Here is a 17,080-nt window from a genome sequence, read left to right as displayed (position 1 = left end):
CAAAATAGCAGAAATAAACCCGTGGATACACCTTACACACTGTAAAAGGTCATCTCAGCTGAGTCACCCAAGGGGAAAGGTGAGCAAAGTCCAGCATACGGTGGGTGCAGATTTATAGTATCTGAAAATACCTGAAGGCTGGTGAAGATTTAAAAGACACTTGACTCATTTAGGGGTGACTTGGTCGACATGACTTCAAAATGACTAAATAATATGATAGCGGTTTGGGCTGCAACATTGACAGCCGTAATGATATTTTTGTTCATATGCTACTTTTGGACACCTGTAAAGCTGACAAAAATACATAACAACCGAACCAATAATTATACTCAGTCAACTATGCCTACTACACATAAGATAAAGAGGAGCAACCTCATTTCAAATAACATTGGTAAACAACTATGCGGGAGTCACCGAGGCATGAGAGGAGGACTCCATGTGTGCCTCCCAGTGAATCAGTTCAGCACTTTTTCAATTCCTTGGCAGAGTCTAATTGCCGGGGATTCCATCTTTGGGCTTATGCTAAATGAAACCCCCACTTTCTTCTCACCATTTGCCAATTTAATGCTACCTTAGACCCGAATGCCATACAAAAGAGTACTTATACTATGGAGGGAGTATTTTAACCGAAAAACCTGAGGAACATTTTTTCATTATTATGATTATTATTTTTTTTTTTTACAAATGGGAAACAACTGGTTGTTATTAATGTAGAATGCAGCCAACAAGGTAAACTATAGTTGCATCACGTGCATGGGCCCTGGGCCACTACTACGCATGATTCCAGCAGAAATCCCAATACAATGTACCCTAGAGGTAATAACTAAAACAACTCCTAACACCACTTGTCAGAAATGGAAAAGTGTTTATCCAACAACTAAGGCAGTAAATGATAAACTGATATTTTCTACTTATGTTGCAGTGGCTAATTTCTCCTGTGTTAGCTTTACAGGGACATATTTTAAGGTGGGAAGTCTCAACAAAACATGGTGTCATGATATCCATCTGCAAACTGCCCCACTGCTCCCATGCAGCGATTTGTTGTGGTGGTGTGTTGGTCAAAAGTTGTATGACACACTGACAAATGCAGCAGGAACATGTACACTGGTTTCACTGCTCTTATCTGTGACTGTGTTTCCATCCAAAGCAAAGGATATACATTTGGCCGCATCCATCTTTAGAGCTCCCCTTGGGTTCTCCCGAAGGCGAAGGTCCTCTTGGAAAGAGGGAGATCTGACATACATTGATGCAAATGGCATCCCAACTGCATACCAGATGAGTATAAGTTGGTTAACGAGATTGCTGCAGGATGGGAATCCATCTTGTTATGGATAACCCCGAATAAAAATGTTGACAGAATCAACTGCATACATCACAATGTACAGAAACTAGGTAATTATCCGGAAGCAGGCTTTATTGCCATAAGGGAACAACCAGCTTCAACCTCACGCATGACGTTCCAGAACCGCATAGCAGTCGACATGCTCCTGGCCGAGAAGGGTGGCAACTGCTCAATGTTCGGTGACCAGTGTTGTTTATTCCAAATATCACAGCACCTGATGTGTCACGCACAAGAGCCATTCAAGGCCTCCGCACCCTGAACCACAAGATGAAGGCGCACTCTGGTGTAAACACATTAGCCAGATCTGAGTGGTGGGAAGAAAAGTTTGTCAAATCTAAAATAAATGGCGTTCTCCGTCCTAGTTTCTATCGCTGTTTGCTGTGTTATTCTTGCATTGTGTGGATGCTGTTGTATTCCCTGCATAAAGGCATCACTTAACCAACTTATAACCACTGCTTTTGCCCCGACAAATTCAAAATTGGCACAAATATATCCATTATTGGCACAACCGAGTAATGACAGAGATATTGTTGACTACGATGATGACGTTATGACTTCGCTTCCAGACCCGTTCTTTGATCCAGAAGATTACAAGTAATTAGTGCTATATTTTCCTCCGAGTGTAAGCCGAAAGGGTGACCTATTAGATAATGTAAGGATTTGAGCAAATGTACTATAAACAGGAGGATAATGTAGAAATAATTGTAAATAGTATTAAGTAACTGCTTCTGACTGCAATGAAGAAATGCTTTGCTCTGCTCCAATTCAGTTACTGATCTGCCTGCAATGAAGAAATGCCTTGCTCTAGTCCAATTCAGTTACTGTTTCTGCCTGCAATGAAGAAATGCTTTGCTCTGCTCCAATTCAGTTACATTTTCTGCCTGCAATGAAGAAATGCTTTGCTCTGCTCCAATTCAGTTACTGTCTCTGCCTGCTATGAAGAATGCTTTGCTCTGCTCGAGAAAACGTGGTAGCAAATGTAGGATAAACAGGGGGGAAATGTATGAATAATTGTGATCATAATCATCATACATCTGCTTCCAATAATTAAATGCTTTGCTCTGCTCTAGATAACGTGGCAGCCTCCTAGCAGGAGATAGCAAGAACAAAAACATCTAATCATCAGAACTGTTAGAACTGCTGCCTGTTAAAGAAATGATGACCACACATTTATTCAGCAATCTTCCACACATGCACACACACATGCACACACATGTACACCTTGTTTCAAACTGTTTTGCTTGTCGTCTCCTTTTTGTAACATCCATGTAAATAAAGGGGGTCTTAAAAGTAAATAAATAGAGGTGCTGAGGAAAGGATAATAATGCAGCCCTATGGGGGCACAAACCAGTGCAATCTGTAGGCCGGTCCCAAGCCCGGATAAATGCAGAGGTTTGCGTCAGGAAGGGCATCCGGCGTAAAAAAAACTGTGCCAAATAAATATGAGCGTTCATCTAAAGAATCTCATACCGGATCGGTCGTGGCCCGGGTTAACAACGATCGCCCCTGGCACTGCTAACCTGCAGGGCGTCGGTGGAAATTCAGCTACTGTGGGTCGAAGGCAAAGAAGAGGAGGAAACCAGATCCATCGTCAGAAGAAAAAGAGGAAAGCACAGAGCCTACAACTGAGTGTAGGGACTTTGAAAGTTGGGACGATGACAGGAAAAGCTCAGGAGTTGGTTGACATGATGATTAGGAGAAAGGTTGATATTCAAGAGAGCAGGTGGAAAGGTAGTAAGGCTAGAAGAGCAGGGTTTAAATTATTCTACCACGGAGTAGATGGGAAGAGAAATGGAGTAGGGGTTATTTTAAAGGAAGAGCTGGCTAAGAATGTCTTGGAGGTGAAAAGAGTATCAGATCGAGTGATGAGACTAAAATTTGAAATTGAGGGTGTTATGTATAATGAGGTTAGCGGAGTTTTTGAACAATTTATTCAACAGAATACTAGCAGGTGAAAAGATGCCTGAAGAATGGAGGAAAAGTGTTCTAGTTCCCATTTTTAAGAACAAAGGAGATGTTCAGAGCTGTGGGAATTATCGAGGAATAAAGTTGATGAGCCACACAATGAAATTATGGGAAAGAGTAGTGGATGCTAGACTCAGGACAGAAGTAAGTATCTGCGAGCACCAGTATGGTTTCATGCCTAGAAAGAGTACCACAGATGCATTATTTGCCCTGAGGATGCTCGTGGAAAAGTACAGAGGTCAGAACGAGCTACATTGTGTCTTTGTGGATCTAGAGAAAGTCTATGACAGAATACCAAGAGAGGAACTGTGGTTCTGCATGCATAAGTCTGGTGTGGCAGAGAAGTATGTTAAAATAGCACAGGACATGTATGATGGCAGCAGAACAATGGTGAGGTGTGCCTTAGGTGTGACAGAGGAATTTAAGGTGGAGGTGGGACTGCATCAGGGATCAGCTCTGAGCCCCTTCCTGTTTGCAGTGGTAATGACAGATGAGGTTAGACTGCAATCCCCTTGGACCATGATCTTCGCAGATGATATTGTGATATGCAGTGAAAGCAAGGAGCATGCAGAGGAACAATTAGAAAGATGGAGACATGCACTGGAAAGGAGAGGAATGAAGATTAGCCGAAGTAAAACAGAATATATGTGCGTGAATGAGAAAGGTGGAGGGGGAAGAGTGAGGCTACAGGGAGAAGAGATAGCGAGGGTGGAGGACTTCAAATATTTAGAGTCAACAATCCAGAGCAATGGTGAGTGTGGTAAGGAAGTGCAGAAACGGGTCCAAGCAGGTTGGAACAGCTGGCGGAAGGTGTCTGGTGTGTTTTGTGACAAAAGAGTATCTGCTAGGATGAAGGGCAAAGTTTACAAAACAGTGGTGAGGCCGGCCATGATGTATGGATTAGAGAGGGTGGCACTGAAGAAACAACAGGAAGCAGAACTGGAGGTGAAAGAAATTAAGATGTTGAGGTTCTCGCTTGGAGTGAGCAGGTTGGATAGGATTAGAAATGTGGTCATTAGAGGGACAGCCAAAGTTGGATGTTTTACTGACAAGGTTCGAGAGAGCAGACTTCGATGGTTTGGACATGTTCAGAGGCGAGAGAGTGAGTATATTGGTGGAAGGGTGCTGAGGATGGAGCTCCCAGGCAAAAGGGTGAGAGGAAGACCAAAGAGAAGGTTTATGGATGTGGTGAGGGAAGACATGAGGGCAGTTGGGTTTCGAGAGGAAGATACAGGAGATAGGCTCAGATGGCAAAAGATGACACGCTGTGACGACCCCTAACGGGACAAGCCGAAAGGAAAAGAAGAAGAAGAAGAAGCTGAGGAAAGGATAATCAGAGAGTGCAGTGGTGAATTGTACGAGGCAGTTCCTCTCCTCGCGAGACTTGAACTGGTGTTTTTGCTTCCTTTTTTGTCCTGTTTAATGAATGTCTGATTGGTGAACCTGACATTTACTTGGTTCACCAATCAGAACCTGACATTTATTTGGTTCACCAATATATAATAAATAGTAATATATATATATATATATATATATATATATATATATATATATAGGTGCATTGTGTGAACATCTTTTAAATACTTAAATCTACATAAATATTACATATAATAACAGTAATACTTTGTTGTTAAAATAACTCGACTGGACTCAATACTCTGTACATCTTATGATTTTCACTTGGGACTTGCCTACTTGCCTCTGCATTGGTTTGCATGCTCACTGCTCATGCAGATTCAATTACTTGTAGAGTTGACAGTCAATAGATGATTTTCAGGGATGTTACGCCTAACACGTGTTTTTGTTTATGATGCTGTCTTCGACGGCAAGATTGTTTCTAAGTATCATGGCGGACTCATCATCGTCGGACCTAAACTTGACAGTTTTATCAGATATTGCACAGCAGTTGGACAATTATCACAAACAATGATATACAGAAAAGATACAAGGAATCGGTCTCGATCCTTATTGCATACCTTTACATAATTTTACTAGTTTAATTGATTTCGTTTGCAAGTCCGATCTACTGTACGTTACATTGACATTGATGGCGACACATCTTGTGATTGTTGCAGCGTGGGGCTCATCGAGATAAAGTGCACTGCAAGAAAGAACAGAATCTTGAAGAGGCAGCTCATGACTCTTAGTTTTGTTTGGAAGAAAGGGAAGGTGTTCTGGAGCTCAAGAAATCACATGTGCATTTTTTCCCAAATCCAGCCACGGTTAGGGGTTACCGGTTTAAACTTTTGTGATTTTGTTCTTCGGACAAGACAAGGTTGTCATGTACAAAGATTAACATATGATGGCACGTTTTTCAATGAACAGACTTTGAAAGCTAGCAAATATCACAGAAATGTTATTCTCCCAAAATTAGTGGGAAGTTGGTTTTCAAGAAATCCAGACCTGTGTTTTCAGTGATCTGTGAAGACAGCAGATGTTACTACAAGTGACACAGCAAGTGTATGCTACTGCAGAAAGCCTATTGATGACAAACTGGTTGTGAGTCGTTCATCTGGCTTGTGTAAAATGGTAAAGTTTCACATAAATTGGCTCCGACTGAAAAATGTTCCAAAGAGGAGGTGGACATGCCCAGACTGTAGAAAATTTCTGAATTTTCAAAAGCCAAATTAAGAGATACGTTAATTTTGCAAACCTCGTATTCTTCCTGAAGGTTTTGTTGTATTTTTAAAAATGTTAATAGAATCTAAATAGTTGTATATTCATTGTTTATGTTTGCAAATTGCATATTTTGTATGTGTACATCTATGTATGTACCAGTGCATGTATGTATCTCAATATTAAGTTGTATGAAATTTGAATATAAAGTGAAAATACAAGAGAAAGATAATTTTCAAATGCAAACAAAATCTTAAATCATCTCACTTTTTCTGGAATGCACAGGACACAAATTTGAATAAAATTATGTGTGCCAAGATTTGTCACAAATGTTTTACCGTTAGTAAAACCAAATTAAAATTGTGCATATAATGTATGTACTGTATGTATAATTATAATTGATTATGCATACAATTACATACATTTAGTTAATTGGTACAACAGACTCCCTGGCATTTATAAGTGCACAATAAACTCAATTTTATCAAGAGGTGTTAAACCAGAAGTTACATCTGGCTGGAGCATCTTTATCGGTATTGTCCCTTGTAATATTGTGTATCTTTTGCGCACAATACAGGTGTATTCTAACATTGGCAATGACTCTAGTTGTTTCAATGTCTTTAGAGTCCAATTGTTTTTTTTATCTTTTGTAAATGCAGGAATTTGAATGGTTGGATTATAATAAGCAAGAGTCTCTTGAATGTTGAATCCGCGATCAATTAGTATAACATCGCTATAATTAATATTACAAAGAAATCCAGAGTTCTCGGTGATATGTTTATCACTGGTGCGTCCACCCCATCCTAATGATATAAAGTTCACTGTTCCCTGAGGTGTCATCGAAATCAAGTGCTTTCACCTTCCATGCCATGCATGATTTCAAACCATGGTGTTTTAGTGTATTACCTTGGAAATGGTGGTCCCAGCTCTTTTCAGGTCATTGACCAAGTCCTGTCATGTAGTAATGGGCTGATTCCCCACCTTTCTAACGATCATTGAGACCGCACAAGGTGATATCTTGCATGGGACTCCACTCCGATTGAGATTGACCATCATGTTTAGCTTCTTCCATTTTCTAATGATTGCTCCAACAGTGGACCTTTTTTCACCAAGCTGCTTGACAATTTCTCCCTAGCCCTTTCCAGCTATGTGGAGTTGTACAATTTTGTCTCTGGTGTCTTAGGACAGCTCTTTTGTATTGGGCATGTTACAAGTTTGAGTCTTACTGATTGTATGGGGTGGACAGGTGTCTTTATGCAGCTCATGACCTCACACAGGTGCATCTGATTCAGGGTCATTCATTTAATACATGGAATGTAGGTGTACTTTTAAAGGCGGACTAACAGGTCTTTGAGGGTCAGAATTCTAACTGATAGACAGGTGTTCAAATACTTATTTGCAGCTGTATCACACAAATAAATCATTAAAAAAAACATACATTATGATTTCTGGATTTCTCTTTTTAGATTATGTCTCTCACAATGGACATGCACCAACGATGAAAATGTCAGACCCCTCCATGATTTCTAAGTGGCAAATCTTGCAATATAGCAGGGTGTCTGGGTATACAAATATATACTGCATGTGTGGGTGTCTGCACACCACAGTCCTTTTGCAATAAGAATCACACCTAAGGGAAATTTAGAGTCTTCACTTAATGTTCAAAGTTTAAGAGACGCGGTAGTAAACCGGACTGCCCGGAGAAAACCCGTGCAGAACATGTAAAAGCCACACACGAGGGGCCGGGATTTGAACCTCGGTGCTCAGAAGTGTGAAGTGATCTAACCAGTCGGTCTACCGTGCCGCCCTCTTGAGAGTTTTGAATCAAAATCCTCCATTGTATTCTTTTAAACTGCAGTTTTTCTCTTACGCTACATTTGATTCCTCTCTATCATAGCCAGAAAATAAAGCAGGGAGCCTCAGCATGGAGCATATGGCCAGCTTTGCTGCAGGAATGGCACCCTCTGATCATTCTGTTCGCCTCTCTTCCTTTGTTTCATGTACATATAATGCTCTGCCCTTACATCCCCACAGGGGGTATTCTGCACCCCCATTCTCAATGTATTCTTATCCAGGTCAAAAGGCCATGGACCTTGAATTTTCAACCACTGTTGTCTCAAAAAAGCCTAAAGGAAAGTAGGTACCGACACTCAGGCTAGCTTGACTTTAAATCACGAAAGAAAAAAGAACTGAAAACTATCCATTAAGAACATCCTCCTATAAACTTATGATTTTCAAAATGTTTGGTGTAATATCACAGGAAAAATTGTGATCTGTTTCTGATTATCTACTTAATCCTCTCGATTTCTCTTGTTTTGCAAAGCATCCTCCCATTGTCCTTGTCAATGCTCTGCCAATTGATGCCTGATGGGCAGAGGGTGGAACGTTTCTTTAAAGTCCATTTTTATTTTTACAGTGGTCAAAGGGGAGAAAAACAAAAACAAGCCATAAATCTCTTATAGCCTCCAATTAACACACCAGAAATCAGACAAACAGTTGGGCAACACAAGGGCAAGTGACTGAAAGAAAGCAAATACACAGTTAAGGGATCTCTTTATCACTTCTAAATGAGTCATAGCCAGGACACCATTGTCAGAGGTTTTCATTAATTAAGCAACTTTTGTTTGAATACTGTCCCAGAGCTCCAATTTGTGAATAGCAACCCAGGCAAACCAGGGGAGACCTAAAAAGAAAATTTGGCTTCTAATTTAATAGCAATGTTCATTGTTCCAGGACAATCCTAACAGTTAGTATGTAATTGGAAAACTAATAAAACATTTAAACTTCATTCTTTTGTTCCTTCAAAGAACCTCCCCTCTTGAGAAAAAAACAAAACAAAAATTAACACTTTGACCAGTCTATTTGATGGTACAATTTATCTTCAAAAACAATGTTTGAAACTGTGTGCCACTGCTGAAAATGACTTGTTTTGCCACTTTCTAGCCTGACCTTCTCTTATTCATCAGACCGTTTTTAAAATTCTAGATTGAAAATGATACAAATTACAAATATATTTAAAGGAAACACCTTTGCGACTGTCGTCCTCCCAAATTCGCTTTTGAATATATGGGTAATTTTCATATACAGTAATTTTCACAACAATGGAAAAGACATGGCCCACTGAATTTCGTTTAGAAAATCCTTCAATATTACTGATATAAGTATTTAAATTATTGGCAGTTGTTAGCCATCAAAAGGTCAAAATTGTTTCTTAAGAGAAAAAAAAGTGAAATTACTAAAATTGTTAAATATTTTTATCCAACTTTTATTTTCAAAATGTCTTTACTCTTAGGTGTTTGAAATTAAGTTATTATTTGCAGCATGTTTTCTAAAGATGAATTAAATTTTTGGATAGACAGCTTTTTTCCCTTGTTGCTTAGTATGCCTTTTCATGAAAACTAACAAAAATGCTTCTTAGTGTATTTGTAGCTCCTTTTTTGATTCTTTTACAAAAGCTCCTGTTTTTGTCGCTCAAGCTATCTTTAATGTTAATGCCACTCGAGAGAGCCCGATTGTTGTCGCATTACACCAGAGGGATCTATTCACACAATAACAGACAGCTAAAAAAAATGAAGCTATTTCCAAGATAGGAATGAATATTGTGAAAGTGTCGGAACCCATTATCATGACTGGATTTAGCAAGTAGTTAGGATTATTTATCCACTTGTTTTCACGGTTTGAATGGCAACACATAAATTGTACAGTTTTTATGAATCTTCTTACATCTTTATGATTTTGCACATTTGTCTTTATTGACATAAAACCAAATGTATTTCATTTGGGTGCCCCCATTTAATATTTCATTATGAATGTTTAAATTTCAAATCATCAATAATTCTTTGAACTAGGACTATAAGTGTGGCTCCTTTAGCAAAGGAGATATTCAACTATATAAAAGCAAGATAGCATGAAAGAAATGCTAAATCAGATTTTTTCCCCAAATGTTCTACTGCTATTGATAAAATTATATGAAAATGAGCCATAGACAATGAAAATCAAGGTTTGATGACATGAGTACATTAATTCTCTTGAATGGATTCTATTGATTCACCTTACAGCAGGTCCCGAGCTTAAAGAGAGGTCACCAAAAATACAAGGCTTTGATATGGAGGAGACCTATGGCCTCTCTTACCCAGTTCACTGGTGTTGTCTCCACTCTGACAGACGTGTCCCCCACTGGAAGGTCCAGGGGTTCCTACCGAGGGTGTGGAGTGGGCGTCATCCAAGTCTCTCCAGGATGCTGGGTTCTGAGAGGTCAGGGTAAGGTCCACACACCGGGAGACAGGAGATAAGAAAATAAAAGTAAAGAAGAGAGGAGGGAGGTGGGAAAATAGATGAGGAAGGTCCAGTAGGTCCAGTAAGAGGTCCATTATACAGTTTTACAAAGACAGCTGCAAAGTGCAATTAGCATTGCGAGGCAGCAAGCAAGTTAAACAGCACATGAAAAAACAATTACCATTCTGCCTGTGGTGGACATTAAATGAAACGCCGTAGAAAAAGTATAGTTCTCGAGGGTAAACTGGCCAAGTCTGCAGCATACGGACCTTGCGACGTCCTGATCGTTTCTATAAGCAGGTTAAGGGAGGAACCCTGTATTTATTGGGAGTCTTGGTCGGGCTACTCGGACTGCTATAAGCCCAAGCCAAACAGCAGATCTCCCACTTCAACCTCTTTGCGTCAGCTGTTTGCCTGATGGTGATCAGATGAAGAGCTTGGCAGATGACAATAAGAAGCTTGAGGACAAAAGCACAGTGTGAAGGAGGCCTCTCAATGATGGCCTCTCTTTCCTTACGCGGACAGAAAATAATTACAACTCCTCTGTAACCGCAGCTACTCAAAGAATTGCCATGTGTTTCCACATTTATCAAGCAAATGAAAGTCTTATTTAAATTGTCCTAAAATCAAATCAAACAGTACTGCTAGGTGGAAACAGGCAAAAAAAAAAAAACATCCAGGCACAAGGAATCAACACATAAAACTGTCATTTAAAAATAAGAACAACAATGGGAGAAGTTTTGGATGGTACGTGGTAAGTTGTTGAGATATAAGAGATGGGTCAGTACTACACACACAAAAAAAAAGGGATAGAAATACCTATGTCAGTCAGTAAGCTATTCAGTAGCACTTTGCATTTGGTCTGATCCCAAATAGGCACCATGACACAACAACAAACTTTTTTTTAATCACAATTAAGACACAGGACAGTGATACTGTTTGTCTACCTGAATTAATTTGAGAAAGAAAAAAAACAAAAACAAAAAAAAAACATTGTCTTACACCTAGTACACAGCATACACAATGATGTATGATTAAATGCAGCAAAAAAAAGAGGAATAGTAAGGATAACAGTGTGTTGGTATTTAGTGGTTGAGTTAAGAAATGTCTCATATAGCCTTGTTTAAGAAAGCCATTTACACCAGATTACTGGAATACAGGTACGAGCACTGAAAGCCCATTCAAGGGAATGGAGAGAGGTATTGGGAGAATCAAGCCATTTTTAAGGCAATGGTAGAATATTACATTACAACCAAGCACTGTGCTTTAACACCATTATTGGCTGTTTGAAAACAACTTTTTTTTAAATATTTACACCTTTATTATGGGGTGCTTGAAGCGCCCTAAAAATGGGCTACAAATGCTGATTGTCACTACAAGGTGTTTCCATACTTCCCTCACAAAGACACACACACACACACACACACACACACACACACAAACTGTCTATTGTTTGATGATGGAGAGACAGACATCATTATAACCATCGTCGTATACATCACAAAAGAAGTCAAGCTTTCTGAGATTTGAGCACAATGTGCCAAATACTGGGCCGGAGGTGTTGTTTGTGCTAACTATATCATAATCAATCAAAATCATATACTTGCAGCCATAAAGTGTGCGATGAAAAATTCTCATCACCTTCAATATATTGTATATTTCATGTTAAAATGATCTCTAGTCATTAAAATGAATGTCCAGTACATACATTAAATTAAACAACCAAAAGTTTTTTAATAGCTTAAAAAATTCATTATAAGTTAACAAAATATACTATGTCACATTACTGTATATCCGATAAGTTGAATGAATCCACAAGAAATATGGATTCTCTCTTGTATCAGAATTTTTTTCAAACCCATTTGCAGGCCTTCCAAATTATTGCATCCACTCAGAGGTAGACCACTTGTTTTCCTTGTGTCGTAGCACGAGCATTAACACGTGCGTGAACAGTGAGAAGCTGCTCTCTAGAAGCTGACTTTACAATGCCATAAACTCACATGATCCGCAAGGTTTGTGGAAGATCCTGACAGATCATCAAAGTCCGACTTGCAGACATCCCGCTCCTCAATGACCAGATCGATGGGCATTTTGCCTTTCAGGCAGCTGATGTACCGATGGCAGAAGTTATCACAAAGCTCATGGACCTACAATAAGATGCAATATAATTTTTAAATACGTGATTGCTTTAAATTTTCACAAGACACACACACCCCAAAAAATTGACACTGGAACAAAAATGATTTTAGTCACTTCTTTTCAAGTACTATGCTCAACAGAAAAGTAACAATTTTGAAGTTACCTACAGGAATTTGAACCATTGATCCAGAAAAGCACATGTGAGGTTAGATGTTTCTTATGGTAGATAGAAGAACATTATTGTAATAGCTGTTCTTTACAAAAGGTGTTTTGCTGAGGTCATGTTCGTTCACACCAAATGGAACAAATCGTTCCTTTTTCTCGCCATTGCTTTCACTGGGGCACAATCATGCTGGAAGAAATTATAAATTGTACACTCGAACAACAAAATTACTGGATTAAAAAAAACTGTTTTTGGTCTATTTGAATTAAAAAACTGGGCTAGTCATTTGAACCGTGTTGTGGGGTTGAATGAATAACCAAAATATTTGGGTGAAAATAACTTTGAATATGAGTTATTCATAATTTGACCCAACCTTTTGCTGTAAATGGAAACGTGTCCATTTATTATGAAAAGCACAGAACAAGGTTTAAGTGTTGAAATTCAATATAATTCCAAAAGTTGACTTATATTGACAACAATGTATAGAAAATTCAATCATTGAACACAGATATATACTCGGAAAAGTTTGACCACTGCTGATTTCAAAAAATAAAACAAAAGTGACAAAGGAATGCTTGAAAATTCAAAATGCACGGAAGGCTGTGCATCCGTGTACAGGTATTCATTAATTGATTAATATGTGTCTTAATATTTAGTTCACACAGTATTTTTTTATGTATTATCCGGTGTTATTTAGAAATCCCCAAATAATACTGACCTTCTCTAACTCCAGGAGATGAAACCGCAATACTTGGATGGCTTGAATCATCTAAATACAAAAATGCAAGGAACAGTAAGCCAGGGTGCGCAAAGCCTTCAGGCTCTTGATAAAACCCTATGTGCGCTTAAGGGTAAAATAATGATTTTAATAACTGCACCCTAAAGGGATGTGATGGCTCCAGGCAAACGCGCCTTTATATAAAGGAGAATTTTTTTTATTTTCATACCAAATTATCCAGGTCAGGGTTCGAAGAAAATAGCGGTTTCTCTGCGCGGATCTGAAGGTGGACAATGAGGAAAATGTCACGCAACAATATAATTTTCTTGCCAAACAAGATGTAAGATTTGTTTTTTTTAAATCAGAATTGTAGTCCACGTCCGCTACCCGACCTGTTTGGCAAACACTGCTATGTCTTCATTGAAGGAGTCAGAGGAACAGACGTCTCCGCCGGCCACCCCGGGTTCTCTGGGCGTACACGTCGCCAGCTCGCACTTCTCGAATACCAGGGCAAGGAGCGGGAATAAAGGGTGGCTGAAACACAATCACGTCCAACGCCAGTTAACAGTAGCGTCCGTGGCGGTCCTGCATCATTAAAAACACTCTGCAAGAAGCTTGGAAAAGAAAATCAAGCCAGAAGCTCCTTGAACAATTATTTCATGACACTTGTATTGCGGGTATTTAAAGAGATTATGTGTTCTGGTCCTCGGGAATTTGTCTTGGCAGAATGCCCGTTGAGACGAAGTACTGTACAGTATTCGAATGAATAGAATAGTTAATAGTTTGGTATAATTTTGAAGTCAAACGGGGATTGCTTGAAATTCCTAAATCTTATTTCAAGGCGTCTTGTTTTTGGCTTTTATCGCGCACATTATTGCTGTGGTCATTAATATTTTATTCTTGAAATACCCATAAATCTGGTCCTTGTCTCTTTTCAGCGCGTCGTTGACGGCACTGCCCATGCTGGCTGGCATGATGCTAAGCGGTGCGTGGGCCCCGTAGTGCTGGGTGGGATGCGGGGGCGGCCCGTGGTTCAGATGGTGGACCTGGGGTAGGGGCCGCGGGGCGTGAGGGTCTCCGTACAAGGACGTCGGGACTCCAACTCCATCCATCCCGCCTCCGTAATGAGCCAATTCATCGTACTTGCATAGATGATAGAAGATTAGATGAAGATAAGTTCTTATTCTCTTAACGAATAAAAAAAAGCAATGTTTTTACACATATAACGACATGACTGAATTGATGTTCAACTATTCAATATAAACAATTTAAAACAAACGTCTATATTGTGGAAAAAGTCCTGTGAATTTACATAATGACTAAAATGTTACACCGACAGATATTAATTTCGAGGAAAAGAGGGTAAATCTTCTCGAGTTTGATTACATTTTAATCATGTGTGCAACTCAAAATGTAGGAGGTGAGATGCATTAATTAGATGCAAGATGCATTTAGTATGGAAAGTCATGGGGTGTATTACTTACCCTTTGCGTCATCCTTGCGCGTAAATTAAAGCGTGAGGAGCAGTGATCGCTTGAAAATCCAAAAGTCGGAAAAGTATATTCCCAACTATAATTATAGTCCTGTATGAGAATCAAAAGTGCTCAGAGGGGAAAGGAAACATTATCCTTAAATAGTAAACTTGATGACTGTGCTTCTTCCGCAAGGGGATTTGTGTTCATCTGGAGGATCACTGGACGTGTTTGATGTTTGGTCAGGGTATCTGTTGGAAAATGGGAAGAGCGTTGAGTCGCAAGTTGTTGGGAGAGAGATGTCATGTCCACGCGCGCCGACACGCTCTCTGGTCGCAAATTGGCGGAGGAGGTGCTTATATGTTGCGAGAACTGGAGAGTTATGCTAATGATGGAACTTGGTGAAGGCTGCAGACAGCCAGCCAACATTTACCATCGAGTTTGTGGAAGAAGCAATTAGGTTTTCATATATATATTTCATATACATATATGTGTGTGTGTGTGTGTATATATATATATATATATATATTATATATATATATATATATATATATATATATATATATATCACAGTTGTGAGGTCCAGGGTTCCATCCTGGCCCTGCCTGTTTGGCAACCAGTTCAGGGTGTACTTTGCCTCCTCCCCAATGACAGCTAGGATTGGTTCCGTCACTCCTGTGACCCTTGTGAGGATAAGTTCCTCAGAAAATGGATGGATGGAGAAACCTGGCAACCTTTCCACCCCCTATATTTTTTGTACGTGCAGCCCTTTATTTCAGGCATACTATAGAAACATATTCCCTACTATTCCTTGATATGCTATGTTTGTGAAATATTTAAGGCATGTATTTGAATTAGAAATACACTAACTATAAGTAACCAAGCAAAGCATGCCTCATGCACGGGAGCTACATCTCTCGTCATTGCATATTATTTCCATGCTGTTTCAATGCTTCTTTCTCCCTATATTCTCTTCCTTTATGTTTACCTAATTTTACCACCTCCCTCCTCACATAACCTACCACAAACTGGGCTAGCCAGTGTGATCTCATTGAAAGCGGATTCAGTGTGTCAAGCCCTATTTTACATTAAATAAATGACCATTTAGTCAGTGAAATATGCATTTTCCCAACACATCACCAGAGAGGCGCCAGTGCATCACCATTCTTGACCTCTTCTTCTACCCCACCCGATACCCCCCCCCCCCCCACCGCCACACACACACACAAAGTTCTTCAAGTTTCCTTTTACACCACCTTCTCCTCCATCATCAGACAGTCTCGGTCTGGTTGCCTCTGTCACCCGTTATCCTTTATCCCAGTGAGAATCATTAGCAATGTCAGAACTGACTGAGAAAGGAGGCCAGCAGAGATCTGGGTGGAAGAGGAGTAGGCGTGGGGGGGAGCGGCAAGGGGAGGTTAGTTGCTGTTGTTGGAAGTGGGTGCATGGTAGAGACAGGGCATGTGATAGTGTGCAAACATGCAGTGATGTTGCATGCGGGATACTGTACTATATCCATTAACTGAGCTGCTTATCCTCACAAGGGTTGCAGGAGTGTTGGATCCTCTCCCACCTATCTTCGGGAAGGAGGCAGGGTACACTGGTTACGTGCCAATTGCAAGGCCCACATAAACAAACAACCACTCACAGTCACATTCACACCTACGGGAATTTATAATTTTCATTTAACCTACCATGAATGATTTTATGATGTGGGGAGGAGTGCCCAGGGAAAACCGATGCAGGTACGGGGTGGACATGCAAATTCCACACAGGCAGGGCCAGAACTGGGACCATGGTCTTCAGAACCATGACCCAGACGCTCTAACCAGTCGTACACCATCCTCCCTGTACTATTTCCAAAATATGTAATCATGTGTTTCCTTTAACTTTTGCCCTTTATTTTTTTTTTTGTCATGGAAACAGGGTTGTACAACTTGGGCAAAATTTTAAATAATGCACACCAGTCTACTGTATATACAATGTAAGCTATGTGATTGATAAAGTAGAGTACTGTAAATGAGAACACATACAATCCCTTCCAGTTAAAGTAGGTCCAAGCTCTTTTTCTCCCTCTCTAGAATAAAAACATTTGGATGAGCTTTAAAAAGATCAAAATGAGACAAGAGGCATTTCAGCTTTTTTATGTTAAGTGTTTGAACATTTCGATCAGTGACCAAATGTGAACATGTGGAAGGATCATTACTGTAACAATGCCACTGCAGCAAAACCCAGCTGCCTCACATGGTGAAGAAGGGGGCTGGCCTATCCCCTAACCCTTCCCAATCTGCATAACAAGCCTCCATGGTACTCATTTGGGCTCTCGGCTCCTTGGAGCCAGTCGGGTTGGGTCCTCTGTTCACAAGTCTTTGCCTGCCGCTGAAGGGAAG

The 17,080-nt window shown here is 39.9% G+C and overlaps 1 protein-coding gene across 4 annotated transcripts in view; it reads right to left on the bottom strand.

Annotated features, from left to right (window-relative positions):
- meis2b (Meis homeobox 2b) overlaps positions 1 to 15,066 on the bottom strand; it is a 58,371-nt gene extending 43,305 nt beyond the window's left edge. Inside the window, exons 1-7 of one of the 4 annotated variants that reach the window (XR_009793872.1) lie at positions 14,703 to 15,066; positions 14,128 to 14,360; positions 13,611 to 13,752; positions 13,448 to 13,498; positions 13,219 to 13,269; positions 12,199 to 12,345; positions 10,056 to 10,170 (exon numbers count right to left, since the gene is read on the bottom strand). Coding sequence is in view for 2 of the 4 variants with exons in the window: in XM_061812914.1 (XP_061668898.1) it covers positions 10,056 to 10,170; positions 12,199 to 12,345; positions 13,219 to 13,269; positions 13,448 to 13,498; positions 13,611 to 13,752; positions 14,128 to 14,360; positions 14,703 to 14,714 (751 nt within the window). In the remaining 2 variants the exon portion in view is untranslated. The remainder of the gene's footprint in view (positions 1 to 10,055; positions 10,171 to 12,198; positions 12,346 to 13,218; positions 13,270 to 13,447; positions 13,499 to 13,610; positions 13,753 to 14,127; positions 14,361 to 14,702) is intronic. The other 3 variants (XR_009793871.1, XM_061812914.1, XM_061812913.1) reach the window with 3 other exon arrangements.
- Between the last annotated feature and the right edge of the window lie 2,014 nt (positions 15,067 to 17,080).

This window comes from Syngnathoides biaculeatus, chromosome 23, assembly GCF_019802595.1.
Source record: "Syngnathoides biaculeatus isolate LvHL_M chromosome 23, ASM1980259v1, whole genome shotgun sequence".
Taxonomy (NCBI): Eukaryota; Metazoa; Chordata; class Actinopteri; order Syngnathiformes; family Syngnathidae; genus Syngnathoides; species Syngnathoides biaculeatus.
Note: the sequence above shows the minus strand (reverse complement) of the source record. Positions and strands in the feature narration are given on the sequence as shown.